Below are 27,700 nucleotides of genomic sequence, written 5' to 3'. Positions count from 1 at the left end.
GCAAAGATTTTTTTCCGATAAAAATAAAGGCGTTTATTTTTTTAAGAAAAAAATAGAAAGAACGAGAGAAAAAAAAATAAAGGAGAAAAAGAGATAATAAAAAAGAAAAGGAGAGAAGAAATAGAAATAAGCTCAATTCATGTCCCAAGTAAAATGTATTTAGTTGTCTCAGCTCAGCTAAACACTGATGAAAAAAAAACCCATTATATCTTGATTAGGTTGGCAGGCAGTTGCTTTTCCGATCTCGGGTTTATCGGTTCTGATATACAAGTTCTTACTCTGCGCTAATCTCCAGAATACAAACACCCCCTCCCTCCTCCCTGGAATTTCAATTACCCCCCTAGCTCATCAATCTGCTAGTATTGGCCTGTGCTGCCTTGCCTCTTGATAACCAGACTCCTCAAGCTCTTCCATTTCTCATCTCCTCTCATTATTCTGGTGTAGCCTGATAATCGAATTTCTGTTCAGAAATCAATGGAGGGCTTGTCTAGCCGATACAAATTGAGCGGATGATTTGCTCCCTGGTATTGGGATTCTGTTTAATCTACTACTCCCTCCTTCATCACCTCTAGGGGTGCTCCCTCCAGCCCAGGGCAGGCTTGAGGCATGGAGACTGAACTGCTCCCTCCCTCCCTCAGCCCCTTAAGAGAAAGGGTGCTCCCTCCAGTCCAGGGCAGGCTTGAGGCATGGAGACTGAACTGCTCCCTCCCTCCCTCACCCCCCTAAGAGAAAGGGGGCTCCCTCCAGTCCTGGGCAGGCTTGAGGCATGGAGACTGAACTGCTCCCTCCCTCCCTCAGCCCCCTAAGAGAAAGGGTGCTCCCTCCAGTCCAGGGCAGGCTTGAGGCATGGAGACTGAACTGCTCCCTCCCTCCCTCAGCCCCCTAAGAGAAAGGGTGCTCCCTCCAGTCCAGGGCAGGCTTGAGGCATGGAAACTGAACTGCTCCCTCCCTCAGCCCCATAAGAGAAAGGGTGCTCCCTCCAGCCTAGGGCAGGCTTGAGGCATGGAGACATATTTGATTAACATATATAAAAATTCAGAGAAAACCTTACCAAAGCATCTTTGTGGCCTCCGGTTGTTCTGCATTAGAAACGAGAGGGGATTTTAACACCTGAACAACTCGGGAGGGAGGCTGAAGGGAAGTGGCATTTGCACGCTGCAATGAAGGTTTCTTTATCGTTCTCTGCATAGCAGTTTCACCCATTCCAGGTTTTAATACAAGCTTGATTATTATCATTATTACTATTATTTATTTATTAGCAGACGCCCTTATCCAGGGCGACTTACAATTGTTACAAGATATCACATTATTTTTACATACAATTCCCCATTTATACAGTTGGGTTTTTACTGGAACAATCTAGGTAAAGTACCTTGCTCGAGGGTACAGCAGCAGTGTCCCCCACCTGGGATTGAACCCACGACCCTCCGGTCAAGAGTCCAGAGCCCTAACCACTACTCCACACTGATTAGCCCCAGTGTGTCTAGGCAACAACCTCAAGCGTGTCTTATTATTAAAACTCCTAGTGAAACCAGGACTGGACCAGGACTGTGCAACGGGAGTCTTATTCCCATCCCTGCTGGTTTATGAAATATGTGAAGTGTCGGAAAACTCCCTCAGAAGCGACTCTCCAGCAGCAGTAGCTGCCTGGCAGGGCTCCGAGTGGAAGGTTCGATTGCTTTTCTCCAAGCCAGCTTGTCACACATCTCCCCTCAACAGAGTCGAAGCGGATAGCAGAAATACCATGGCAACAGAGCCTCCCCTCACTACATCAGAGGTGATGACTGGATACAGAAGGCAATGCAAAAGCTCTATTAGCCTCACTCACTGGGATCAGAGAGGATGTGTTCGGATAGACAAACTGCCCTGATAATCAAACTAGGATTTATATGACCTCCAATCAAGACGCCTCTGTAAAAAAGCTAATACAATAAGGGTTTACTGATTCACTGCTATCATGATGCCCTGTGTATCGCGATGATGGGCTACTTGTATGATACAGACTGTAATAAGATGATCATTGTGCAGCAGTGTGGAGTAGTGGTTAGGGCTCTGGACTCTTGACCGGAGGGTTGTGGGTTTAATCCCAGGTGGGGGTGGACACTGCTGCTGTACCCTTGAGTAAGGTACTTTACCTAGATTGCTCCAGTAAAAAACCCAACTGTATAAATGGGTAATTGTATGTAAAAAATAATGTGATATTTTAAGAAATAAATAATAAAAATAATTTAATGATGAGTTATTTTTCTCTTTACCTGTTTTTGAGCTAGGAGAATCTTGAATGCCAGGTGCTGAACAGCCTTCCCCCGATCCGTTAAAATCATGTTACAGTGGGGCATGTTTTTGCTAGCCCTGCCGCCTCTACATAAATGCACAGAGAGTAGTGAAAGGTCACATCATCCAGCGATCTGAATGTGGTAAGCTGTTCAGTGTCCGGGCTCGGAGCCAGGGAAAAGCAGATCTCTGAGCACCAGAGAACTACCAGAAGCATTGAAAGCTATTAAAACCACATTCAAAGGCTGCTTCAGATACTATAACCAATTTGACCAGCGTGCTCAAGTGCTCGTCAACACTAGAATAAGGAGACGAAAACCCAACCAAGGAAGCATGTGCTTAGATCTGCGCCAAGCTCAAAATCAATAGAGCAAAACACACGAAAGAAACAGGAACAGTTCCATTAATTAGTTAGCGAGATTCACGTTGATCCGATCTTAAACCAGACCCAGTCCTGGAGCAGGATTTGTGTTCATGCCAGTAAATACCGAGCTAAAACCACCATGAAGAAGCATATCTCTATTAGCTTCACCCCTACACACAATGTGTAAGCGGGCGGACAGACATGTATACAGCACTAAAGATCCTTTCAGACAGGCTAAGCGCAGATTGCCATTCATCTGCTATGCAGCAGAAGCACAAACCCAGCCAGAACCAAATAAATATTCCCTCCATCCACAGCTATGCTGCTAAAACTGCAGCTGCAGTCATGCAGAGATACCAGGAGTTCATTTGTTCCGGTTCCCAGATCCGGTGCCTTTCTGTCTGACAGGAGAGGCCTACGTAGCTGGCAAACGATTAACCCGTATGAAGAAAAATATATAGAACTCTATATACATAACATGCCCGATGGAAATTTTAAAAAAAAAAAAAACGCTTTCCTGTTCCATGACTTGACTGGCAGAAGTGTACCGAAACGAGTTTTAGGATAAGACGTCTAGAGGAAGAAAATGACCAACTCATCATTTGAAAAATGTTTGTCGTCTGTCAGACAAAAAGGTACTGGATCTGGGAATCAGGGTGATCCGACACAAATGAACCCCTGTTTGTCTATCTATCTATCTTTCCAGATTCTGATACTCTGAGTAACTTGTGTTGAAGAATATCCTTGCCAAGTTTCATTACAAATGAGCAAGCGGTTCTCCAGAGAGATGTGTGTGTGTGTGTGTGTGTGTATATATATATATATCTACTAACGGGTGTAAAAACTACAAGAAACCTTTGTCAGTGCCATTAGCCAAAACACTACTTGAGTCCGAGCGTTAGCGTGCCGTCTCAATTTGAAGAGCAGTTTGCATGCCTGAGTTCAACGCTTCTGAACGCAGCGAGCGTGTGAAAGAACCCCCAACAGCAGCCCCCCCCCCCCCCCCCAGACTGACAGACTCGCTGGTTACTCACATGGTCTCGTCGTTCCTGAACTCCAGCTTGCCCTCGCACTCTTCGTAATCGTCCCCGCTCTTGGCGCTCCCTTCCACGGCCTTGTACGGCACGATGACCGTGCCTCTGGCTCCGGAGGTCCGCTGCACCTTCACCTGCATAATCCCAATGCTCTCGCTCACCCGGGTGGCGTCGCTCTCGAAGGTGAAAATCCCGGCGTGGTCGTCATCGAAGATGGTCACCGTGGCCGTGTGGTTGGCGCCCAGGCAGGCTTTAGGAGGAGGAGGAGTGGAACCCGGGTCCCCGCCCGCCTCGGGCCGGGTCACCCTGACGTTGCTGAGGTGCACGTAGAAATACTCGTCCTCCTCGAAAATGTCGTCGTCGATGATGCCCACCGTGAACTCCTTGTGCGTCTCTCCGGCTTTGAAGACCAGCGTGCCCTCGGCGAACTCGTAGTCGGAGCCGGCGTTGGCCGTGCCGTCCTCGGTCCTGAAGTCCACCTTCACGGTGCAGCCGGGATCGCCGCCCCTCCTGGCCACGGCCAGCAGCAGAGAGCCGCAGTTCTCGAAGCACTGGTAGTGGGACGGCTCGAAGAAGACCTTGATGGTGGTGTCGTCCTCTTCCTCCGATCGGGCCTCGTGGCAGCTCACCACCTTCCTGGCCTGGTCGGCGGCGTGCTTTTTCAAGATGTTCCCCGCGCCGATCATCATCCTGGTGGCTTGGATCCTGTAGAAGGCTCGGCTCTTCTGCTGCTGCACCAGGACGTGGTAGTTGGCCATTTCGATGAGCTGCTCCGTGTCCTTATCGGGGTGCTTCTGCTTGAGCTCTTTCAAGGTTTTGGCCATGTCCCTCCGAGCCTCATCTTCTTGCCCCTGGCGGGTCTCCTCTGCCAGGCTCAGCATCCCGTCCAGGGCCTCCTTGTGAGAGTTGACCACCTGCCCGTCCATCTCGATGTCCATTTTGGTGAAGGGACCGTCCCCTTCCGTCTCGATGATGATCCCGCGGTGCTTGTCCGCCCTGTACCTCTTCTGGACGTACTTGTAGAAGAACAAGCGTCGGTCCGCGATCCAGGCCTGAACGACACACAGCGGGAAGAACAGGAAGGTGAGGACCGCTTCCCAGAGGTCCACGATTCCCGGGGAGATGACGGAGAGGATCAGGTAGAGCCAGATGTAGGCGAAGATGCTCCAAGCGGCCGTCACGAAAAACACCCTCAGGTGCTTGATCTTCCTGGTCTCGCCGTCCGGGACGACGTAGACGCAGATGGCGATGATCACAAACATGTTGAAGGCGGCGCTCCCCACGATGGTGCTGGGGCCCATGTCGCCGGCGTTGAACCCGTGACCGCACACCTCGATCACTGACAGCAAGATCTCCGGGGCGGACGATCCCAGGGCCATGAGGGTCAGGTTGGAGACGGTCTCGTTCCAGATTCGGACGGTGGTGGTGGTGGTCTCCCCGTTGGGTTTCTTGATGGTGATCTCCTTCTCCTGGGAGGTGATGACTTCGATGGACGACATGAACCGGTCGGCGATGATGGACATGCCCAGGAACATGTAGATCAGAGCCACGAAGTAAACGATGGCTCGGGCCACTTTGTCTCCCACGGAAGGGTTTTGGGGGTTCCACACCGGGAGGACCACCCCATCCGTGCAGGTGCTTTTTTGTCTCGAGCAAGTTTCGTTGCCGACGGGCTTGACCGGAGAGGTTTCCCCCTCGCTGGCTTCGGAGCGCTGGGCGTGGAATAGCAAGGTCACGAACAGCACCAGACACCTAAAGCCAAGAGTGGACCAGAACCGATGAGCAGGCTTCATGTTGTCGCTCTCTCTCTCTCTTCAAACCCTGCGTGGAAAACGAGAGAGAAAAGAGACGTCAACCTTCGGACAAAGAAATACACTCCTTCTATGCAAAGCTTAGCAAAAGCACAGTGAAAGCATTGTAAAGCATAAGGGAGCATTGTAAAGCACAGAGAGGTCTGGTAAAGCATATTAAAAAACATGGTAAACTAACCTGTGTAAAAGTGTGATATTAACCAACGTGATATTATCAGGCGCTTGTTTCCGTCGACTCCTATTACATTGCGGTCGGGGGTGATAATAAGCGGGGTGTGATATTAAGCGGGTCAGACTGTATCTAGAACACTTTTTTTTAATCTGTCTCTTTCTGAACAAACTAAAATAGACTGGCCAGCCTAGTTTTTGAAGGGCGGTGAATGGGCTAGCTTTGCCAAGGACAACTTCAGTGTTTTATCTGGTGTTCATGTTATTGCAGTAGGATGCTACATTGCTAAACAGGGGGCTTTGCTTTTCCTCATGTTTTGACTGCATTTAGTGTTTGTATCTGTATAAAAGTCAAAAGCTATTCTGGTTCGGTTTTAAAATTGCAGCGTTTTAATTTCGTTTTTTTGATACAGTCTATGTCGAATTGCATTGACCAAGCTCTAGTTAACAGATTCTCTTTCACTGCAGGCATACGTAACCCAAGCTTGATCAGCTCTAGAGCTAACGTCAACTGCACAGTTCCCGCTCATCTCTCCTGTGTTGCATGCATCTATGCTGGAAAATAAAAATCTGGTAACTCAGGGCAGCAGTGTGGAGTAGTGGTTAGGGCTCTGGACTCTTGACCGGAGGGTTGTGGGTTCAATCCCAGGTGGGGGACACTGCTGCTGTACCCTTGAGCAAGGTACTTTACCTAGATTGCTCCAGTAAAAACACAACTGTATAAATGGGGAATTGTATGTAAAAAATAATGTGATATCTTGTAACAATTGTAAGTCGCCCTGGATAAGGGCGTCTGCTAAGAAATAAATAATAACTAAAACTGAAGGGGTGTCTAGGTAACAAGCTCAGGTGCATGTCTTATTAAACTCAATTTGAGTCATAGGGGAGGGAGCAGTCTGCCCTGGACTGGAGGGAGCTTCATTTCTCTACCCATCTCAAAAGATGCCTAGTGGCAGACTGTGTGTTAGTTTTGTGATGTGATGTGCGAACCACTGATAAAACACACACACACTTCTGTTTAGTAGCCAACGAGAAACGAAATATCTGCTGAAGCAAATTCAATTCCAGTGTTTTTTCGGGAATCTGAGGTTCTGTGTTGATTTGAACTGTTGTGACATTCACCTGCCTGATGTGACCTTTCTAGCTGCAAATGCATTTCCCTAGCTAGCTTACCGATGGCACCCTAACGCGGCAAAACTGTTACAGGCATTCACGTCAAATGAAAATCCCGCTGGCCAAAAACGAAAGCACTAGCACGTGGATTTAAAACATAAGAGAAAGGGAACACAGAGCCAAAAACAGTCAAACGCAGACTGAGCGGAAATTGAGATTCTCACACCCAGAGGTGTTTTCTTGCAGGCAGGTGTATAAAGGATATCAATGACACATCTGGAGGTGTTCTAGTAAATTTGCACACGGCTGTGCACAACATAGTGTTGCATGCAGCCCCCCCTGACTGAGGGAAACAACCGTTCAAGCAGAAGCAATGAGCACTGAAATGTGCCAGCTTCCATCTCCCCAGCCTTTTAAAATCCAAACGCCAGGGAATGCCAGCTTTCATCAGAGGAACGTTATCCTGAGCTCGCTGCATCACTGAGGATACAAAGAGAGATGGGGTGGGGGAGACCAGGGGGGGACCCGAGGGCCAACTGGAAATGGAGAAGGGTGGGGGGGTAGCAGAGGGGTATTCCGAAGGGCAAATTCTCTGACAATGCCGGGAATGGATCACTGAGTTTACGCATACGAAACAATGTAATTGTGTGTCAGTACACATGTATTTACCAAGTAACTGCTATGGAAATACATTAGAGACACTTCATATAAAGTGTGATCCTTATTTCCATCCCCAAATTGAATTATAAGGCATGTACTGCAGCATGTGTGTGTGCGTGCGTGTCTGTGTGTGTGTGCATGTGTGAGTTTGTGTGTGTATGTGTGTGTGTGTGTGTGCAAGTCTGACCGTCTCTGTAAATCTAAAGCGTCTTTTTGAATGCCAGAGAGCAGCAGCACAGGAATCAATGGGCAATTTTAGTTTGCGCTGAACAGGCACATTGAGCTGCTAACTCATGTGTGAAAACGCTCACAGAGCTCTGGGCCCTGCAACTGATCCCTCCACAACCAGTTTAGCTGCTTACAAACACCACCGCCAAGCTTTTTAACCAAGCAGAGCATTTGATCAACGTGTTTCCTGAATAACCCACAGCCCGAGGAATCCCCCTGGACTGGATCAAGCACTTATTTGTAGGGATAATCCCGGGATAACCCTGGATAGGAGGCTAAATCAATCCAGAGGCATTCCCCACTGCTGCTAATTCCCATGCCCGTTCTCTGAACTGCAGCCCAATAACTAAGGCTGTATTTTGTCCGTGAAATGTACCCATTGCGTAATATGTAGTTCCACTTCCCCATTTCTAAAAGAATAATGTAAATCTACATATTTTTTTTATCACTTCTTCAAAATAAATACAGCAAACGTTTGCCCGACTGACACACCACCTGTTACACTGCGTTCAGGAACCTGGCAGCCGGTTCAGTTTGCTTCCTGGTAAATGATTGAACACACGCTGCACCGTTTCTTTAAAAATGTCTTCAACGAAATAGACACTAACGGGTGGGGCCAATTTCCTCCTCCAGGTGACCAAGGAAGCGCAATACTATCTGAAAGCAGGGCTTGCAAACAGAGATTTCTTACCCAAGTGTTGTATCGTGTTTTTAAAAGAACGACACAGGTTGTTATATAACATGCGTGTCTTTCAAAACTGCACCACCGCACAGGAAATGAATGCGCACATTTTCACGGAAGTATTGCGTTCGCTGCAAACATACGGTCGGAAATTACCAAGCGACTCCAAAACGGAAAGCAGAAAAATAAAAAGCGAGTTCCTTGAAAAAAAATTACGGAATGCTTTGCTAATTGCTTCAGAGACTAATTAGACACAAAAAAGGAACCGATCCGGCAGTTTTCTCAATTCCCAATTTTCCCAGCTCTGAATAGAAAGGGCAATGTGACAAAGCGTTTTCTTTTGTGCCGATTACTGTAGTAGCTCCCAGCTTTCTTTTCAAGCTGCGCCGTGGATAGATAAGGACATCACAGAGGACTCACAGCAGCCCTCAGCTGTTACCTGTTCTTTAATAAATACTCAACTCGTTCTCAATGCTGATTTGTTCTTATCAATTCTCACTAAATACTAAAAGCACCTTTTAAACGGGATGTTGTTTATATAGGAGGCTGTGTGGTCCAGTGGTTAAAGAAAAGGGCTTGTAACCAGGAGGTCTCCGGTTCAAATCCCAACTCAGCCACTGACTCATTGTGTGACCCTGAGCAAGTCACTTCACCTCCTTGTGCTCCGTCTTTCGGGTGAGACGTAATTGTAAGTGACTCTGCAGCTGATGCATAGTTCACACACTCTAGTCTCTGTGAGTCGCCTTGGATAAAGGTGTCTGCTAAATAAACAAATATTCGTTCAAATCTTGCAGGTAGCTACACAAAGGATATCAATAACCAATCTTGAGGTGTTTTAATAAACATGCGCACGATTGCAAGTGTGTGCTACATATGGCAGGGGGTCCAATTTGTAGTCCTTCTTGTTCGCATGTACTTCGCACGAGCAAGTTCGGAAGCTCCGATCACAGAGTAATTCACACCTTCTTCAGAGAATGCGTGGTTCTGTTCAACCTTCAAAATAACAGCCTACCCTCCCGCCATCCGCGCTTCACACCTGTGATCTGATAAAAGACAGTGAGCAAGCTTGTAGAAATTCATCTATTACTCAGAACGAACAAAAAAAAAAAACATGACAGCAAAGGTTTATGGCTGTCTTTGTGCAGTCGTTTTGCAACAGTTCAGGGATGGGAATAAGACTCCCGTTGCCCGGCAGTGCGATCCATTCCTGGTTTCACTGGGAGTTTAATAATCAGACACACCTGAGCTTGTTAGCTAGACACACTGGGGGCTGATCAAGCTCGTGATAAACGAACATCCTTTGATATTGCCGGGAGGAATTGAACTGTTTATGTATTTATATATTTCTATTATTAGGCTAAAACACACTCGACTAAAAGGATATTTGTGTTTTAAAGACGATGAGCAACAAAAGTGTGTGTATAAATCGTGTACATTTACAGAAATGCTGTGTGTATGTCAGCAATTATATATATATATATATACACAGTATATATACGCCCACATCCACCCACATATACGCACTGTTATATTATGGCTTAATATAGCGTAGTTTTCAGGTAAAAATTCTATATCCCGTGAATAATGACTTTTCTTAAAGGGACGTGATCATGTGATCATTTTATTTACTAGGTGAAGCGTGGCTCCAGCGCGTTTTAAGGTCAGTTCACGCAAAATGAATAATCACGCTTTCCTTAGCAGCTCAGCAGTGTGCGGTCACAGGTTCAGCCGTGCTAATGCTTTCTGTAGACCGCAACACGAGAATAAGGGGTCGCTGCTCGTTATATTCAACACCAGCGCGGGTCCTGAATTATATAATATTTCTTTTGAACACTCATTTTCTGCAGGATATCATGCTTGCTGTAGCGTACGCAAGACAGACGGTTCGATAACGTGTTACTTATGAAACAGAATTATTGTAAACCGAACCAGCGACGGTTCTGTATCCTGCTTTATTACCCAACAATTACCAATGGAATCGGTTTCTGTTTTTTTAAATTCTAACAGTAGGCCTGTATAGAATTCAATCTATGCTCAAATGAACATTTTCCTGTTAACAAAACTGCTGGGAAGATTTGTGACTCTAAAATTGCACACGATATCAGTCTTTTTTATCTTTTTAACCCACCGTCCATAAGTAAATAATTAAACATAAAATCATAAAATTACTTACCCAGAAAAAACAGCACGGGTGTAACTGGTAGTTTTAATTAGGTTTTTTTTTCCTCCTTCAGAACAGACGAAGCCGTCGCGGGTGGGTAGAACGTGGCAGAGACTCGCACTGACTGGCAGATCACGTCGCCGTGGGAGAGACACCAACGCTCGGCCAGAGCGCAGCGATTTATCCGCTGGTTAAAAACGAGACAACAGACAGCGGATGCGATCAGATCAGATCAATACATAAATACATACATTTAAAAAGAACAGCGCAGTAAATACACAGTAAATACGACAAACAGGCAGATAGCAGGTGCGTAAAAAACAGTACCTAAGGTAGATTCAGTGAGCGTTATATATTTAATTAATGATGCGAGCAGACCGCCATACGGTTACAGACCAGCAATCGTACACATAGATCAAACTCCGTATCACATGAAGGGAAACAGCCTGCGTGCAAACAGTAGTGAAGACTTCAGAGCTCCATACGCTGTACACGCTGATAATATTTTCAGGACATACCTGTGGCTAAATAGCGGAGTCCGGTTTATTAATGGAAGTCCAAATACACAGTCTATTCAGTCAGGTTGTAGATAGATTATAATTGATTTATGTATTATTATTATTATTATTATTATTATTATTATTATTATTATTATTTAGCAGTTCGTTATAACACAAACTCCAACGAAATATTACATTTTGATGATAATAATAATATTGCTACGCATAATAATACGCTCCCTGAAAGTAGAAGCCATCCTTCGGTGTCAGCTGCCTGTTTGTGCGATTTTTTTTTTTTTTTTTCGGCCAGTTTTTATTTGTTGTATCGCAAGTCGCGGTGGTGCAGCCCACGGGTGCTCGTTACAGTCCTCTGAGTCTTGCTTTGAGGTGGGGGGCGGGGGGAGATCGGAGCCTCTCTAGCCGAGCTGAAGGTGTAATAAAAACACCAAGCGAGGTGCGCGCTGGAAAAAGAGAGAGAAAAAAGGGAGACCCGGCTTGTCCAATCTCGGTAGCTCTCCCCCTGTGTCGCTGAGTTACAGAAAGAGAGAGAGGTTGCAAGAGAGGAAGATGAATGAGAGAGACGCAAAAGGAGGTGGAGACGAGAGAGAGAGAGAGAGAGAGAGAGAGAGGCAGAGAGAGAGAGAGAGAGAGAGAGAGAGAGAGAGAGAGAGAGAGAGAGAGAGAGAGAGAGAGAGAGAGAGAGAGAGACGGCGAATTTACGCACAACTCAGCATCTCCGCACAGCTCGGAGCGAGTGAGGGGGGAGAGAGACGGGGGCGGGAGTGAGCGGCTAATGAATGCCGGGTCTCAATTGATCGTGGCTGGCCGCCGCATTGACAGGTCTAGGAGACAAAAACGGGCGCAATCAGCATATACCGGGGAAGAGGGATTAGTTAGACAGTGCCGTGCAGTGATGTAATCAGTGTCTGTGCAGCTAGTGAATGAGTGAATGCGTGAAGGTAGATACATCATTACATTAAACGCAGGTTGTTGGTGATTTTTTTTTTTTTTTTATAGCTGCAGTACATTAGCCAAGATAGACAATCGTTAAAGTTAGTGCTGGTGGGACAGAGAAAGAGAAAGGGAGGCTCTTACACTCTCTGAACAGCCTCCCTCTGCTCCGTGCTGGCGGAGCAGAGAAAGAGAAAGGGAGGCTCTTATACTCTCTGAACAGCCTCCCTCTGCTCCGTGCTGGTGGAGCAGAGAAAGAGAAAGGGAGGCTCTTATACTCTCTGAACAGCCTCCCTCTGTGCTGGTGGAGCAGAGAGAGAGAAAGGAAGGCTCTTACACTCTCTGAACAGCCTCCCTCTGCTCTGTGCTGGTGGAACAGCGAAAGAGAAAGGGAGGCTCTTATACTCTCTGAACAGCCTCCCTCTGCTCCGTGCTGGTGGAGCAGAGAAAGAGAAAGGGAGGCTCTTATACCTTCTGAACAGCCTCCCTCTGTGCTGGTGGAGCAGAGAGAGAGAAAGGGGGGCTGGTGTAATCTCTGAATCAGCATTGTAATTAATTACAAACATGAAGAGGAGCCTATTCGATGTACATCGTTTCCAAGCTGTACATTATGCAGAAACAATGTATATAATTGATAGTTTTTTTTTTCTGTTTGACAGAACATGGGGGGTTTCATATAGGACGAGGAGGGCAATTATTTTTGTAATTTTGTTTAATTCCACAAAATGCACAAAATGTAAAGGCACGGCCGCGTGGTGTGCAGGGGGGAGTCACACAGTCAGGGGAGCGCAGGGGTCCCCGAGGGTCTCCCCTGGTAAAGGCACGGCCGCGTGGTGTGCAGGGGAGGAGTCACACAGTCAGGGGAGCGCAGGGGTCCCTGAGGGTCTCCCCTGGTAAAGACACGGCCACGTGGTGTGCAGGGGGGAGTCACACAGTCAGGGGAGCACAGGGGTCCCCGAGGGTCATCCCTATGGGTTTAACCTTTTTGCCTGAAAACTCAATCAGCTTCCACAGCCCAATGAAACTCCCTGTAACACATAATCTAATTCGAGCAGCAATGCCAATACTAATGGGGATCCCAATACTGTCAGTTTCTTTTCAATCTATAAGATTGTGCACGTCCATATACTGCAGCACTGCTCCTCAATCTCACACGCCAAACAGAATTTCAAGGTATACTTTACCTACATTTTCATTTCTGTTCAACTAGTTCTTTATAACAATTTGTTACAGTAAATCTAAGGTAATCTTTCCCATCTCTCTGTCCTTTACAATGCTTCCCTATGCTTTACCAGACCTCTCTTTGCTTTGCAATGCTTCCCTATGCTTTACCATATCTCTCTGTGCTTTACAATGCTTCCCTATGCTTTACCAGACCTCTGTGCTTTACAATGTTTCCCTATGCTTTACCAGACCTCTCTGTGCTTTACAATGTTTCCCTATGCTTTACCAGACCTCTCTGTGCTTTACAATGCTTCCCTATGCTTTACCAGACCTCTCTGTGCTTTGCAATGTTTCCCTATGCTTTACCAGACCTCTCTGTGCTTTACAATGCTTCCCTATGCTTTACCAGACGTCTCTGTGCTTTACAATGCTTCCCTATGCTTTACCACACCTCTCTGTGCTTTACAATGCTTCCCTATGCTTTACCAGACCTCTCTGTGCTTTACAATGCTTCCCTATGCTTTACCAGACCTCTCTGTGCTTTACAATGCTTCCCTATGCTTTACCAGACCTCTCTGTGCTTTACAATGCTTCCCTATGCTTTACCAGACCTCTCTGTGCTTTACAATGCTTCCCTATGCTTTACCTTCCATATACTTGCTAACTCTTTGCCATGCCTTTACTAGGGGCGTACTTTTATAAGGGTTGCCCTTTCTATTTTTGCAAATGTAAAAGAGGGAGGTTGAGAATCGCTTGAGCAAAAATAGAACAGGTTACGTCTCCCACAAGAGAACAGCCCTGACCGTCAACTTCAAATGCAATCCAGTGACTGCAGAGTTCCACATGAAACGCCAGACGCATTTCTCTCTACTTAAGCCTGTCAAAGCACGGTTCCATCTTTGTCACTAGAAGAATACTCCCGAGACCCAATTAGCATGCGCCTGTGTGTGTGTGTGGTCTGCTTCAGTAGATCTAGGCATCTCCCGCACTGTTTTGCAATGCACAGCGCTGGGGTGTGTCTGCTGAGCTCAAAGCAATGAGAAAGCTAGAGCTGCATGATCTTAACAAGAGTGGCGAAGGTGAAGACAAAGCAACCAGGAGATCAAGTCATCGAGACAGTGTGTGTGTGACCCTGAGCAAGTCACTTCACCTCCTTGTGCTCCGTCCTTCGGATGAGACGTCAAACGAGGTCCTATTGGAAGTGACTCTGCAGCAGCAGCAGCAGCAGTTGTTGATGAAGCAGAGTTCACCCCCCCTAGTCTCTGTAAATCGCTTTGGTTAAAAGCGTCTGCTGAATGACTCAATAATGATGCATAATAGTGTGCAAATTTATTACAACACCCCATTGCTTCTGTAGTCTTTTGGGTTCCATGCTTGACAAAAGCACCGACTGTACAGAAGCAAGGCTGTGAATTCAACGTCAAGAAAAATGGAATCTAATCACAGCAGAGGTTTTGAGAAAGTCCGCAGACGCAATGCCAAAAAGATGCCAAGCTGGTGCTGATGCCAAAGGTGCAGCCGTACCAAACGTTAGCATGAAAGAGGCTTTCACAACTCGCTGGGTTTTTAGTTTTGAATTAGTTTTGTGCAAGATGAGTTTGCAAAAATGTACTCATTTCTGCAGTAAATGATTTTCTTTTTGGTGTGTGTGTGTGCAAAGCTCAATAAATGACAACTCTTGGGGTGTTTTAAGAAATGTGCAACTAGATCTCAATGAAGATATCCCATCTGGTAGACAGCTGTGTATCCCATCAGGGCAGCTACACTGCTAGAGAAGGGAGCTACACTGGTAGTGCCCTGTAATTACACCTCTGTCCCAGACCGCAGAGCAGGGTCACTGTACCACAGACTGGGTGCCTCCTAACAGACTTGCCAGGGAGTCCCAACCCTGCGCTTTCAGCGTGACTTAATTATAGAAATACAGAAATACCTCTTGCTTCGGTCTGCATGAGTTTCATATCCCCCTTTTTGATCTGAGCAGAGATTTTGTTTTCTAAGTGTGTTGAAATGTATTGGGCACAGTACTGGCTTGCAAGCCTGGGCTGAACACAGAAGCTTATCAGATGTTTGCAAGTGTAATACAATATATATATATATATATATATATATATATATATATATATATATATATATATATATATATATATATATATATATATATATATATATATATATATATATATATATATATATACATACATACAGAGTAGAGAGGGAGGGAGAGAAAGAATGAAAGAGTGTAAGAAAAAGAGAATCTAAGAAAGAAAAATAGAAAGTAAGAAAGACCAAACTGAGTATCTTACAGCAACCAGAAAAAAAACCTACAGCCGAAATCCTGCTCAAATCCGATCCCCTACATCCATAATTATTCAATCCTCGGCTCTGCCGGCAGCTGGAAAGACATTACAAAAGTCCCTGCATGAAAAGACGGTGGGAATATGTTTCTGAAAGCATAAAGAGGTCATTAAAAAACGTGACAAGGTCAAAAAGCGATTGCAGTTAGCGGACAGCCAGCATTGTGCGCTTGGAAAGATATTATTAAGCCTAACGCGGAAATGCCCTCAGCAGGAATTCATTTTCAAAGGAGGCGACGACCTCCGTGTATTAAGCTCTCTTATTATCTATATTTCCGCTCCGCACTAAAGCAATTAAAGTCGCTGCTTACACGCTGCAGAATCCGCCAGCGAGACTCTGCCAGCGTTTAAATAAACCCGCGATGGTTATGTCTCAAGGGTAGCGGGTCTTTGGAGAAAGGATAATTCTCAGCGACGCAGTCCGTGCTTAGAGTCGTTTTTGCTGATGAAATAATCGTGCAAACCTTATCTGTCCTGCTTTTCCAATTGGGTATTTATCTCTGAAATGGGCAGGTATGGGAAAGCATAGGCAAGCATTGTAAAGCACAGGGAAGCATTGTAAAGCACAGAGAGGTGTGGTAAAGCATAGGGAAGCATTGTAAAGCACAGAGAGGTCTGGTAAAGCATAGGGAAGTATTGTAAAGCACAGAGAGGTCTGGTAAAGCATATGGAAGCATTGTAAAGCACAGAGAGGTCTGGTAAAGCATAGGGAAGCATTGTAAAGCACAGAGAGGTCTGGTAAAGCATAGGGAAGTATTGTAAAGCACAGATAGGTCTGGTAAAGCATAGGGAAGCATTGTAAAGCACAGAGATGTGTGGTAAAGCATAGGGAAGCATTGTAAAGCATAGAGAGGTCTGGTAAAGCATAGGGAAGCATTGTAAAGCACAGAGAGATCTGGTAAAGCACAGGGAAGCACTGTAAAGCACAGAGAGGTGTGGGTAACGTCTATTATAAATATGTCAGACAAGGGTAAACTCTGATAAATGCATAACACAACCAAGGGTAAACACTGCATAGAGGGAAGCACTGCAAAATCGCTGTGCAAAATTGCACCTGCTGGTTAAATGTAGCTGTGGCTCATCGGAGTGTAAAAGCTGATGAAATAAACCCCTACCTTTTTAAGAAAATTGAATCGGCTTATAATGAAAGCAGCCAGCCTCATTTACGAATTCGACGTTCACGAAGATTTCCCTTTCCAATTCCTCCATGTATTGTTTCTTTACCGCATCTACCACCAAACTGGGGAAAAAAACGCCACAGAAATTGCAGAAGCGCTTCGTTTCACACGTCAATGGCAACAGTTTTATCGGAATAAAAAAATAATTTTAAAAAAAGGATGTGAAATTGATCTAGGAAGCGCCTATCTGTACATTTCCATTGTTGTGCAACGGATCTGACAGTAATGACATATTTCGTAGCCAATATAAAAGTTTACCAAGTTTATAATATATAGCAGACTTTGATATTGATTCGATCCAGCCCTCTGAAATGTCTTTATAATATACAGCACTAGACCCTGATATTGATGCGATACAGCCCTCTGAAATGTCTTTATAATATACAGCACTAGACCCTGATATTGATTCGATCCAGCCCTCTGAAATGTCTTTATAATATACAGCACTAGACCCTGATAGTGATGCGATCCAGCCCTCTGAAATGTCTTTATAATATACAGCACTAGACCCTGATATCGATGCGATCCAGCCCTCTGAAATGTCTTTATAATATACAGCACTAGACCCTGATATTGATGCGATCCAGCCCTCTGAAATGTCTTTATAATATACAGCACTAGACCCTGATATTGATGCGATCCAGCCCTCTGAAATGTCTTTATAATATACAGCACTAGACCCTGATATTGATGCGATCCAGCCCTCTGAAATGTCTTTATAATATATAGCACTAGACCCTGATATTGTATGAGATGGATCTGTATATAAATACATTGGATTTGGGTTGCAATTCGGTTGCTGGCGTTAAAAATGTATTTACAGTGTAACAGCGCCATCTGCTGCCTGCAGATGAAAATGCAGTTAGTTAGCGGGAGCTGCACTAATCGTATTACTGCGTTCAGACAAATCAACAAGCAGATTTCTAATTTCAACCAGTTAATATTAGTAGAAGCGGACGAAAAAAAAACAGCATTTATCAAACTGTAGTTTCATTGAGAGAAATCTTTGAAATCCCGGCAATACAGCATTGAGGACCACGAGTCGTATTATTCAAGTATTAGCGCACTTAAAAAGCCTTGAATCCCCCTGCGTTTTTTTGTTGCGCTTCTACTGTGTTAATACGGGCCCATGAATTAAACAAACAAACAAAAAAAAGCGAGTCGGGGAGGGGGCGCAATGACGTCATCCCAGATGGAGTTCGGAACCGTTCGGCGAGCGTCGGGAAGGGAGCGATCTGATTGGGTCGCGGTAACGCAGCGGGGCGATCTGATTGGATAATCAAAATGAAACCAAACTTCGGGAGAGAGACAACGGAGAGGAAAGGTTGCAGAGACGTTTCGGGTAAGAAAACAGAGAAGAGAAAATTAGCCTCCTAATGAAACTTTTAGAAATATTGACAGCCGGGTTTAGATGGGGGCGAGTTAGTTCAGGCGCTTGGTGTTTTAGAACTGGACGCCGAGTTAAGGAACTGCGACTCCATGAAAAAATATCTTGAGCATTAAAACAACAGCGACACCGTGTTTGCAAAACAAACGTTAACTCTGCAAAGGACAGAAAAAACACACACGTTACAATTTGGCACTGTGTGTAATAATACGTTATCAGTGCGAGTCCTTGTGCCTTTGCCATGAATTCATTCACTCAGCTGGACTTCTTGCCATTGTAGAGTTTGTAATGTCTATGTGTGTTTTTAATTCTTCGCGTTGTTATCTCAAAGCCTGTGTACAGTATTGTGCAACTTAATGGGGGACGGTCGATGCTCCCGGCAGTGTGTGCTATTGGCTACTTGACAAGGAGCCGCTGCGTATTATTGAATAATTTAAATAATAATAATAATAATAATAATAAATAGAACAGAACATTTTTATTTTATCGGGTCTTTGTTATTGCTAATACAATTAACCCCTGACGCATCTTTTAATGTTTTATATATATATATATATATATGCTCTGAAGAAGACCTCTGGGTCGAAACGTGTTAGCAATGTTTACTGTGAAATTTTAAAGATCTGAAATAAAGATTATTGCTTTTTTTTTGAGAACTCTGTGTGGATATGAACTTGATTTTACTGGGAGTTGCTACTCTCTCTCTCTCTCTGTGTGTCTCTCTCCCTCTCTCTCTGTCTGTCTCTCACTCTCTCTGTCTCTGTCTGTCTGTCTGTCACTCACTCTCTCCCTCCCTCCCTGTCTGTCTCCCCTCCCTCTCCCCCTCCCTCTGTCTCTCTCTCTCTCTCTGTCTCTCTCTCTGTCTCTCTCTCTCTCTCTCTCTGTCTGTCTCTCTCTCTCTCCCTCCCCCTCTGTGTCTCTCTCTCTCTCTCTCCCTCCCCCCTCTGTGTCTCTCTCCCTCTCTCTGTCTCTCTCCCCCATCTCTCTCCCCCCTCCCTCTCTCTCTCTCTCCCCCTCCCTCCCTCCCTCTCTCTCTCTCTCTCCCTCTCTCCCTCCCTCCCTCCCTCTCTCTCTCTCTCTCTCTCTCTAGATGTTGCCATGGATAAGATGTTCAGCCTCTCCGAATCTGATTCAGACTTGTCCGACGATGACGGCGTCGTGGATCAGTCCCAGCATGCCTCAGGAGGAGGAGGAGAGGAGGAGGGGGCAGACGGCAAACGGAGAACGAAGTCACTGACGGCCCCCCGCCCGGGTAAGAGGGATCAAAAGTCTTTCTCGGGGTGACGGATGACAATGTTTGGGATGTTTGTAAACCATCGAAAAAAAATATACAAAAATTAAAATACATGTGTGTGTCCATTTGTACAGCTTTTCACTGTATATGAAAAAGACTGAAGAGGGATGGAAATAAGACTTTTGATGTCTTAATTATTATTATTATTATTATTATTATTATTATTATTATTATTATTATTATTACTATTATTATTATTATTATTATTATTATTTATTTCTTGGCAGACGCCCTTATCCAGGGCGACTTACAACTGTTACAAGATATCACATTATTTTTACATACAATTACCCATTTATACAGTTGGGTTTTTACTGGAGCAATCTAGGTAAAGTACCTTGCTCAAGGGTACAGCAGCAGTGTCCCCCACCTGGGATTGAACCCACAAGTCCAGCTTCATAGAGTCCAATGAAAGCTGCTGAATAATGTTCCCTTGTTAACATATTGAATTCCACCCCCTCTATATAGAATGAACTCCCTCAGCTTCATAGAGTCCAATGAAAGCTGCTGAATAATGTTCCCTTGTTAACATATTGAATTCCACCCCCTCTATATAGAATGAACTCCCTCCGCTTCATAGAGTCCAGTGAAAGCTGCTGAATAATGTTCCCTTGTTAACATATTGAATTCCACCCCCTCTATATAGAATGAACTCCCTCAGCTTCATAGAGTCCAATGAAAGCTGTTTGTTTTGTTTTTTTAACATATTGAGCTGTTTGTTTTTTTTTCCCCCAAACTTATGCCAGGGCAACTTGAACTCCATTCTCGCAAAGTGTTTTAAAAATTTTCCCCCAAACTCGACTCTCTTTCCATAGAGCTGGAGGGTCGCGCCCGGGTCACGTCGGAGTCGCAGGCCTCCGATTCGGAGCGGGACGACACTCTGGGGCCGTTCCGGGCGCGCTCTTGCTCCGCCCCCGCCTCTCTCTGGGCAGCCCAGAAATACGGACGAGAACTTCGGAGGATGAGCGACGAGTTCGACAGCTGCCTGGACAAAGGGGTGAGGCTGGGGCACCTGGTACGGGCATTCACAACAACAGAAGCAAGTTATTCACAGACTGGAGGGCTCAGTTGTCATCCTCTTCCTAGCAGCTGGTTTATTTCAAAACCTTGAGAAGTCCTTTTAAGGGACTTGCGTGCCCCACGTATAAAAATAGCTGTCCTTGGCTTGGGGCACATTTACAGCACAAACGATCCTTGGTCAGGATTGAAAATCAGACTCCTATTGCACAGCAGTGTGATCCATTCCAGGTTTTACTGCTGCCAGCTTGATCAGCCCCCATTGTGTCTAGCTAACAAGCTCAGGTGTGTCTTATTAAACTCATAGCAACGTGGGCTCTGAACTCTTGACCGGAGGGTCGTGGGTTCAATCCCAGGTGGGGGGGACACTGCTGCTGCACCCTTGAGCAAGGTACTTTACCTAGATTGCTCCAGTAAAAACCCAACTGTATAAATGGGTAACTGTATCTAAAAATAATGTGATATCTTGTAACAATTGTAAGTCACCCTGGATAAGGGCGTCTGCTCAGAAATAAATATTAATAATAAAAAACAAGAGATGGAAATAAGACTCCTGTCACCCATTCCAGGTTTTACTGCTACCAGCTTGATCAGCCCCCAGTGTGTCTAGCTAACAAGCTCAGGTGTGTCTGATTATTAAACTCCTAGTGAAACCAGGAATGGATCAGCCTGCTACACAATGGGAGTCCCTGTTTTTTTTTTTGTTTAAAGATATTCAAGAGAGTGAGGAGCGCCGGCACAGCAAGGCAAATGAAAATCTCCAACAGCTGGTGGACGTTTCTGTGGAACAGAAAACGGGCAGCTGAGCAGACGGCGCAGGGGGTCCTCGAGGGGCAGTGACACTCCGCCAGCTTCCATGGGAAAGATCCCTGGGACTCGGGATTGGGGAAAGAGTGGCCGGGGTTTCAACAGCACAAGAACGAGCACGGACCAGAGTCTACCGCGGTGGGGTGGGGGGGCAGGGGGGGGGGTCAGACTCCAATCCTGGAGGGTCACCGCGGGGTCACCAGGTTTCTATCCCAACTTGAGCTCCTCCGTTAACTTCATCAATCTAATTATCTGTTCAGTTGGACGCGTTTTAATATTTTTTTTAACAGTTGATTCAAAACAAAATGCGCTTGATTTTGAGGTGCCTGTGAAACATTGTGAGGACCGGAGAGAAGCGTTAAAATGGGTCCCAGTTAATCAAATAATAATAATTAGAGCAGGTAAGGGACTGAGAGCTCGGGGGTGGGACGGAAGCCACAAGACCCTGCGCCCCCCCCTCCAGAAGCGGAGTTTCACCGCCCCCCGCCCCCCCCCCGGTCTACTGTGTTAGCTAGATACTTACAAACAGGGTTTTATTATAGTTCTTTTTTAAATTGCAGACTACAAAGTCATGCCAGTCATTTCAACACGTACTGTTATTTTAAGCCAAACGATAGGTAGCGTCAAGCTGAGGGAACAAAATCCGCTCTGTGGCTTGGGACTTGGTTTCAGGATGCTGCGCGGCACACCAGGGTTAGACTTGGGGGTTTGACACGGCGACCGCAAACGAGGTCTCCCGGAACCAGGTTTCAAGCCGCTGCCCCTGAAAAAGTGGCTTCGTGTTCCCTCCGCTTTAGATGATAAGTGTCTTAATACTGCACAAAAAAGTTGTGTTTTAATTACACAGCTGGGGGGGAGTGGGGTGCACTAGAAAATAGTGCATGCACATGGTGTCTTTTTAAATTTAAAATGTTCAGAACCATTCGTGGGCAAACTGAGTGCGGTCCGCTCACGTTTTCGCTCAGAATCGAGGCTTCTTCTCGTGTGTTCTGACCCAGGACTCGGTCCAGCGCTCAGTTTCCATCTGCGAGTGGAACCGGTTTCAAATCAGACTGGATCGATACTTCTTCACAGAAAATGGTTTAAATCCTTCGTTTTGGCTACAAAACTGCTGCGTCCCGTTTTGAGGACGGTCAGGTTAGACAGGATGTGATCAGAGAAGTGAAATCTCACACCGGCTATGAAGCTCAATACAGAGAAAACAGAGTCGCTTTATCACCACTGCAGGGAGGGGAAAAAACAACAGGAATGGATCATATTTAAGCTTCTTATTTTATATCAGAGGCGTCGTAAAACAAAATTGAAGAGTTATCATAGCAATACAGTTAGAGAGACATTTTTAAATAAAGATAGACTAAAACGTATGCCAAAAAATTAGAAAAATAGCCAGTCCTTCAAATGTGGACAGTGGTACTTAATGGGTTAATAAACTGCAGTGTAGCTGGGTGGAAGAAATCGCAGTTAGACACGTGCCAGTTCACCATGGTAGCCATCTCAGAAGGGAATCCTGCCACAGTTTCCTAAATCCTTTGTTAGCTACCTTGGGGGCCCATCAATTAGATTTAGCGTTTTGCTGGTCTGTTGTGAGCGGAGTTTCCTATACTACTGTAAAGTCACAACATGCATGGAAATCCCAGATACAAGACCAATGATAAATGAACTACGACATCAGGCTAACACTGTGCAATAATGTGATAACGTCATTGCGTGATGGTGGTTTGAAATCTGATGCTGAAATAGAATTTTTTTTATGGTTCCAAAAGCATATTCCAAGTACCTGCGATTGAATATTTTGTATACTTTCATAGTTTTTTTTTTTCAACAGACATTTCCAACAGGACAGTCTCTTTTTTTTAAAGCATACGCTAGTTTTGGTGCAGAAGGCTGTTGTATCAAAACACTTAAAATTCAAAACGCAACCGTAGAATTTTAATGTCAGATATTTTATTGTTGGCTGAGAGAGAGTTTTAAGCAATGCACGTTTCTTCAGAATGATTTTGGATGCAAGGCAAGAGAATTGTAAATACACGTTGATAAATATTTTCTACTGATCGCAAGAGAAAAAGAAACATGAAGGCTTTATATTGCGTTTATTACTTGAATGTGGTATGTTAACACTCTTTTTAGAAACACTGTCAATCTTTTTTTTTTGTATTGCAATAAGTGAGCAGTATGTGGTGGTAATAAAGAATTTTATTAAATATTAAATCAAGGCTTTGTGTTTGTGTTGTGATGCATCATGAGCAAGTACCTTCAGATTTCATATTATTTGTTTTTCAGCTGTCCCCCTTCATTGAGGGGAGCTCTGAACCCCAGGACTGGGTGCAGCAGCAGCAGCAGCAGCAGCAGGGCTAGTGTGAGTTTGTAACCCTGCTCAAACTCCTGGCTCCTGATCATTTCAATATTAATAATAATAATAATACTAGACTTCATTGAGGGGAGCTCTGAACCCCAGGACTGGGTGCAGCAGCAGCAGCAGCAGCAGCAGGGCTAGTGTGAGTTTCTAACCCTGCTCAAACTCCTGGCTCCTGATCATTTCTATATTAATAATAATAATACTAGACTTCATTGAGGGGAGCTCTGAACCCCAGGACTGGGTGCAGCAGCAGCAGCAGCAGGGCTAGTGTGAGTTTCTAACCCTGCTCAAACTCCTGGCTCCTGATCATTTCAATATTAATAATAATAATACTAGACTTCATTGAGGGGAGCTCTGAACCCCAGGACTGGGTGCCGCAGCAGCAGGGGGCTGGTGCTGGTTCGAAGCCTCGCGGCTACACGACTCCTTGCGGGTCCCAGCAGTATCGCGTCCCCGAGTCCAGCGAGCTCAGCTCCAGCACGTCCTCGGGCTTCATCGCCAAATCCAACGCCCGCGCGTTCTCCGCGATGCGCTGGGGGTCTCCGGACTTGGGGATGTCCGTACCTCTCCGCCACCTCCCGCACTTTGGGCTCCTTGACCAAGCTGCCCGTCCCGAGGGAGGAATACGCTTGGAGGTGGATTCCCGTTTCCCTGCAGAAGCTCAAGAGCTCGTTCTGCACGAGCCTGGGGTGGTATTCCACCTGCAGCACCGCTGGGCTCACCTTGCAGCTGCCCAGCAGCTCCTGGAGGTGCGTCAGGGTGTAATTGGACACCCCGATGGCTCTAAACCGCCCGCTCTTGTACATTTCCTCCAGCGCCTCCCAGCTTTCCCTTCTGACCTCCCGGTTTCTTAAATCCTCCGACTGCCAGCCTTGCTTGCCAGGCCAGTGTATGAGGTACAGGTCTAGGTAGCCCCAGCCAAGCTGCTCCAAGCTGACCTCGCAGGCCGCCCGGGCTTCGCTGCCGTGGTCTTTGGGACCCAGCTTGCTGGTGATGAAAACGTCCGGTCTGGTGAGCCCGTGCCTGGGCAGCAGCTCCCTCAAGGCTCTGCCGATGTCTCCTTCGTTCCGGTAAACCGCCGCGGTGTCGAACGAGCGGTACCCCTCCGCCAGGGCCGCGTCCAGCGCCCGGTACACCGCCTCGTACCCCCGGAGCTTGAAGGTCCCGAGCCCCAAAACTGGCATCCGCACCCCGTTGTTCAGCTCCACGGTTTCCGCCATCTCCTGGTAAGGTGTTTTTTTTTTTTTTTTTCCCTCTGCCGAAAGAACAAAAACTTCAGTTAACTGTGTTCTAAGGAAGGGCAGTAAAATAAGTTGTAAGCTTGCAAAAATAAAGAGAGAGATTAGGTCACTAAGCCATGTAGTGAGAGGGTAGATTTTCACACACCGTGAAAGCATGGTACAGCATAGGGAAGCATTGTAAAGCACAGAGAGGTCTGGTACAGCATAGGGAAGCATTGTAAAGCACAGAGAGGTCTGGTAAAGCATAGGGAAGCATTGTAAAGCACAGAGAGGTCTGGTAAAGCATAGGGAAGCATTGTAAAGCACAGAGAGGTGTGGTAAAGCATAGGGAAGCATTGTAAAGCACAGAGAGGTGTGGTAAAGCATAGGGAAGCATTGTAAAGCACAGAGAGGTGTGGTAAAGCATAGGGAAGCATTGTAAAGCACAGAGAGGTCTGGTAAAGCATAGGGAAGCATTGTAAAGCACAGAGAGGTCTGGTAAAGCATAGGGAAGCATTGTAAAGCACAGAGAGGTCTGGTAAAGCATAGGGAAGCATTGTAAAACACAGAGAGGTATGGTAAAGCATAGGGAAGCATTGTAAAGCGCAGAGAGGTCTGGTAAAGCATAAGGAAGCATTGTAAAGCACAGAGAGGTCTGGTAAAGCATAGGGAAGCATTGTAAAGCACAGAGAGGTCTGGTAAAGCATAGGGAAGCATTGTAAAGCACAGAGAGGTCTGGTAAAGCATAGGGAAGCATTGTAAAGCACATAGAGGTCTGGTAAAGCACAGGGAAGCATTGTAAAGCACAGAGAGGTCTGGTAAAGCATAGGGAAGCATTGTAAAGCACAGAGAGGCATGGTAAAGCATAGGGAAGGATTGTAAAGAATAGCGAGGCACGGTAAAGCATGTTAATAAACACGGCAGATTTGCCTTGTTAAAATGCCCCACAAACTACTGCACTAAAAACGACACTGAAGTAGCAAACCAGAACGAAACAAAATGACAAAAAAAGGCTTTTTTTATTATTTATTAATGAGCATAACAAAATACACTCACCCGCTTCACCGCGGTCTAATTGTTTATTGATAATTAAACTCAGTTCTGATCTCGCTCCCTCATGCCCAGCCCAGTCTTCCGGCGTGCGTCACACGAACGCGCTCATGTGACCTTCGCAAGCGGCGGTTACCGTGGAAACCCTGACACGCACGCTCCTGTCTCCGTGGCTGGCTTCTTAACCAATGGTCTCGCGTATATATGCGCCTTTTACTAAAGATGTTTCACTGAATGAATCTAGATTTGCACGTGTCTTTATCTTACTACAATGCTGCAATGGGCATAACTGGCGGATATGCAATTATAACTGCACCCCCCCACCCACTTCACCCTCGCATTCTGCAGCCTGTACAAAAAGCCGTCCACGCTGCGTCTGCACAGACCGTGACGTCAGCCGCAGACTCTGGCTGCAATCGAGTGCGTGTTTTCGCGTTTTGACCGCAACCGAACCGGGATAAGTGACCACACCGCAAGAACAGCCCCTGTCAGTTGTGTATATAGCGCTGGCTATGTCTGTCAGAAGTACTATACCAGTAATGAAATCATGCAAAATACATCTCCGGACGTCTCTAGGCAAACATGTTCGACTGCATTGCAGTGTTGCATTGAAGTTTGTTCCAAGTGATTTAATTGCATTTCACGCTAGTAATGTGAAACCATTTAAAATATATATATATCTATATCTATCTATCTATCTATCTATCTATCTATCTATCTATATATATAATTTGTGTGACCAACATCTGCTTAGGTCAATCAGTCCGTTCTTTTAGCCTAATTGTGTGTGTGTGTGTGTGTGTGTGTGTGTGTGTGTGTATCAGCCCCATTATCATACATGACTTTATAATCTACACAGATCGCCTCCACTCAGCCTTTTGTGACTATTATTAATGTGCTATAATTTGATGTTTTTATTTGATTAATGATTTCTCAGATTTTTTTTAAGATCGATTCATAATCTGAAAAGGGGGATGGGACGCCCGGCTTGGCGCTAATATATCTTTAAGTGCATCTCTCTTAAAAATGAAAGTATACAAGGAAGTCTAAGTAAAATATGCATCTCAGCTAGGAGCGAGGTGCTGACTTGGCAGATGGCTTTTTCTTTTAGGAAGTGTAATACAAATCAGCCATTTCTGACAGCTCTCCGAATAGGTAAGACGATTTCACAAACTTTGTTATGTTAAGAAAAGAAAAAAAAGTATTGTCTTTGCAATTGCAGTATCGGTAGAGGTAGTGGCGAGACTGTAACGCTGAATAGATTGCTTGTATGCAAAGGAATTTAAAAATATATATATCTATATTTTACATCGCGACCGGATGAATCGCACAGTTCCAAAACAGGCTACGGCGATGAAGCAGATCTTGAAGGAAATTCATTCTCCGACGTCGGGTGTTTAATTTAGGTTTGAACATATATCAATACTGAAGCTTGAGGGAAATATCTGAATGCTCTTTTTGGATTTCTGTTTTCAACATATTCTCAGTTATTCTCAGGAGATGATCTGCGGGAGCGCTGAGTCCAATGAAAGCTGCTGAATAATGTTCCCTTGTTAACATATTGAATTCCACCCCCCTCTATATAGAATGAACTCCCTCAGCTTCATAGAGTCCAATGAAAGCTGCTGAATAATGTTCCCTTGTTAACATATTGAATTCCACCCCCTCTATATAGAATGAACTCCCTCAGCTTCATAGAGTCCAGTGAAAGCTGCTGAATAATGTTCCCTTGTTAACATATTGAATTCCACCCCCTCTATATAGAATGAACTCCCTCAGCTTCATAGAGTCCAATGAAAGCTGCTGAATAATGTTCCCTTGTTAACATATTGAATTGCACCCCCTCTATATAGAATGAACTCCCTCAGCTTCATAGAGTCCAATGAAAGCTGCTGAATAATGTTCCCTTGTTAACATATTGAATTCC

At 45.4% G+C, this 27,700-nt stretch overlaps 3 protein-coding genes across 4 annotated transcripts in view; 1 reads left to right on the top strand and 2 right to left on the bottom strand.

Annotated features, from left to right (window-relative positions):
* Positions 1-11,750, bottom strand: part of LOC117967727 (sodium/calcium exchanger 1-like) — a 54,326-nt gene extending 42,576 nt beyond the window's left edge. The window contains exons 1-3 of one of the 2 annotated variants that reach the window (XM_059015893.1): positions 11,014-11,750; positions 10,508-10,682; positions 3,673-5,493 (exon numbers count right to left, since the gene is read on the bottom strand). In XM_059015893.1, the coding sequence (XP_058871876.1) occupies positions 3,673-5,465 (1,793 nt within the window). In that variant the 5' untranslated portion in view covers positions 5,466-5,493; positions 10,508-10,682; positions 11,014-11,750. The other variant, XM_059015894.1, reaches the window with a different exon arrangement.
* Positions 11,751-17,896: 6,146 nt separating this feature from the next.
* Positions 17,897-23,355, top strand: LOC117398525 (bcl2-associated agonist of cell death-like). The gene is made up of 4 exons (XM_033997460.3): positions 17,897-17,984; positions 19,120-19,281; positions 20,139-20,320; positions 21,052-23,355. Exons 1-4 carry the CDS (start codon positions 17,927-17,929, stop codon positions 21,178-21,180), a joined length of 531 nt encoding a protein of 176 aa, XP_033853351.3. The 5' UTR covers positions 17,897-17,926; the 3' UTR covers positions 21,181-23,355.
* On the bottom strand, positions 23,223-25,923 carry LOC117398522 (uncharacterized oxidoreductase YtbE). Its single transcript, XM_059015918.1, is given in 3 exon segments — positions 23,223-24,060; positions 24,062-24,758; positions 25,780-25,923. Coding segments are annotated over 2 exon segments (804 nt in total). The 5' UTR covers positions 24,724-24,758; positions 25,780-25,923; the 3' UTR covers positions 23,223-23,918.
* Positions 25,924-27,700: the final 1,777 nt, after the last annotated feature.

Source organism: Acipenser ruthenus, chromosome 51, assembly GCF_902713425.1.
Source record: "Acipenser ruthenus chromosome 51, fAciRut3.2 maternal haplotype, whole genome shotgun sequence".
NCBI lineage: Eukaryota > Metazoa > Chordata > Actinopteri > Acipenseriformes > Acipenseridae > Acipenser > Acipenser ruthenus.
The sequence above is the reverse complement of the archived record's forward strand: the minus strand, read 5'-3'. Positions and strand labels throughout refer to the sequence as shown.

What these genes read in the sequence shown, in the direction of transcription:
- LOC117398525 (XM_033997460.3), top strand. Translation starts at nt 17,927, where the DNA reads ATGAAACCAAACTTCGGGAGAGAGACAACGGAGAGGAAAGGTTGCAGA. An exon ending in ACTGACGGCCCCCCGCCCGG is followed by an intron (nt 19,282 to 20,138) that starts GTAAGAGGGATC and finishes CTCTTTCCATAG; the next exon opens with AGCTGGAGGGTCGCGCCCGG. An exon ending in ACAGCTGCCTGGACAAAGGG is followed by an intron (nt 20,321 to 21,051) that starts GTGAGGCTGGGG and finishes TTTTGTTTAAAG; the next exon opens with ATATTCAAGAGAGTGAGGAG.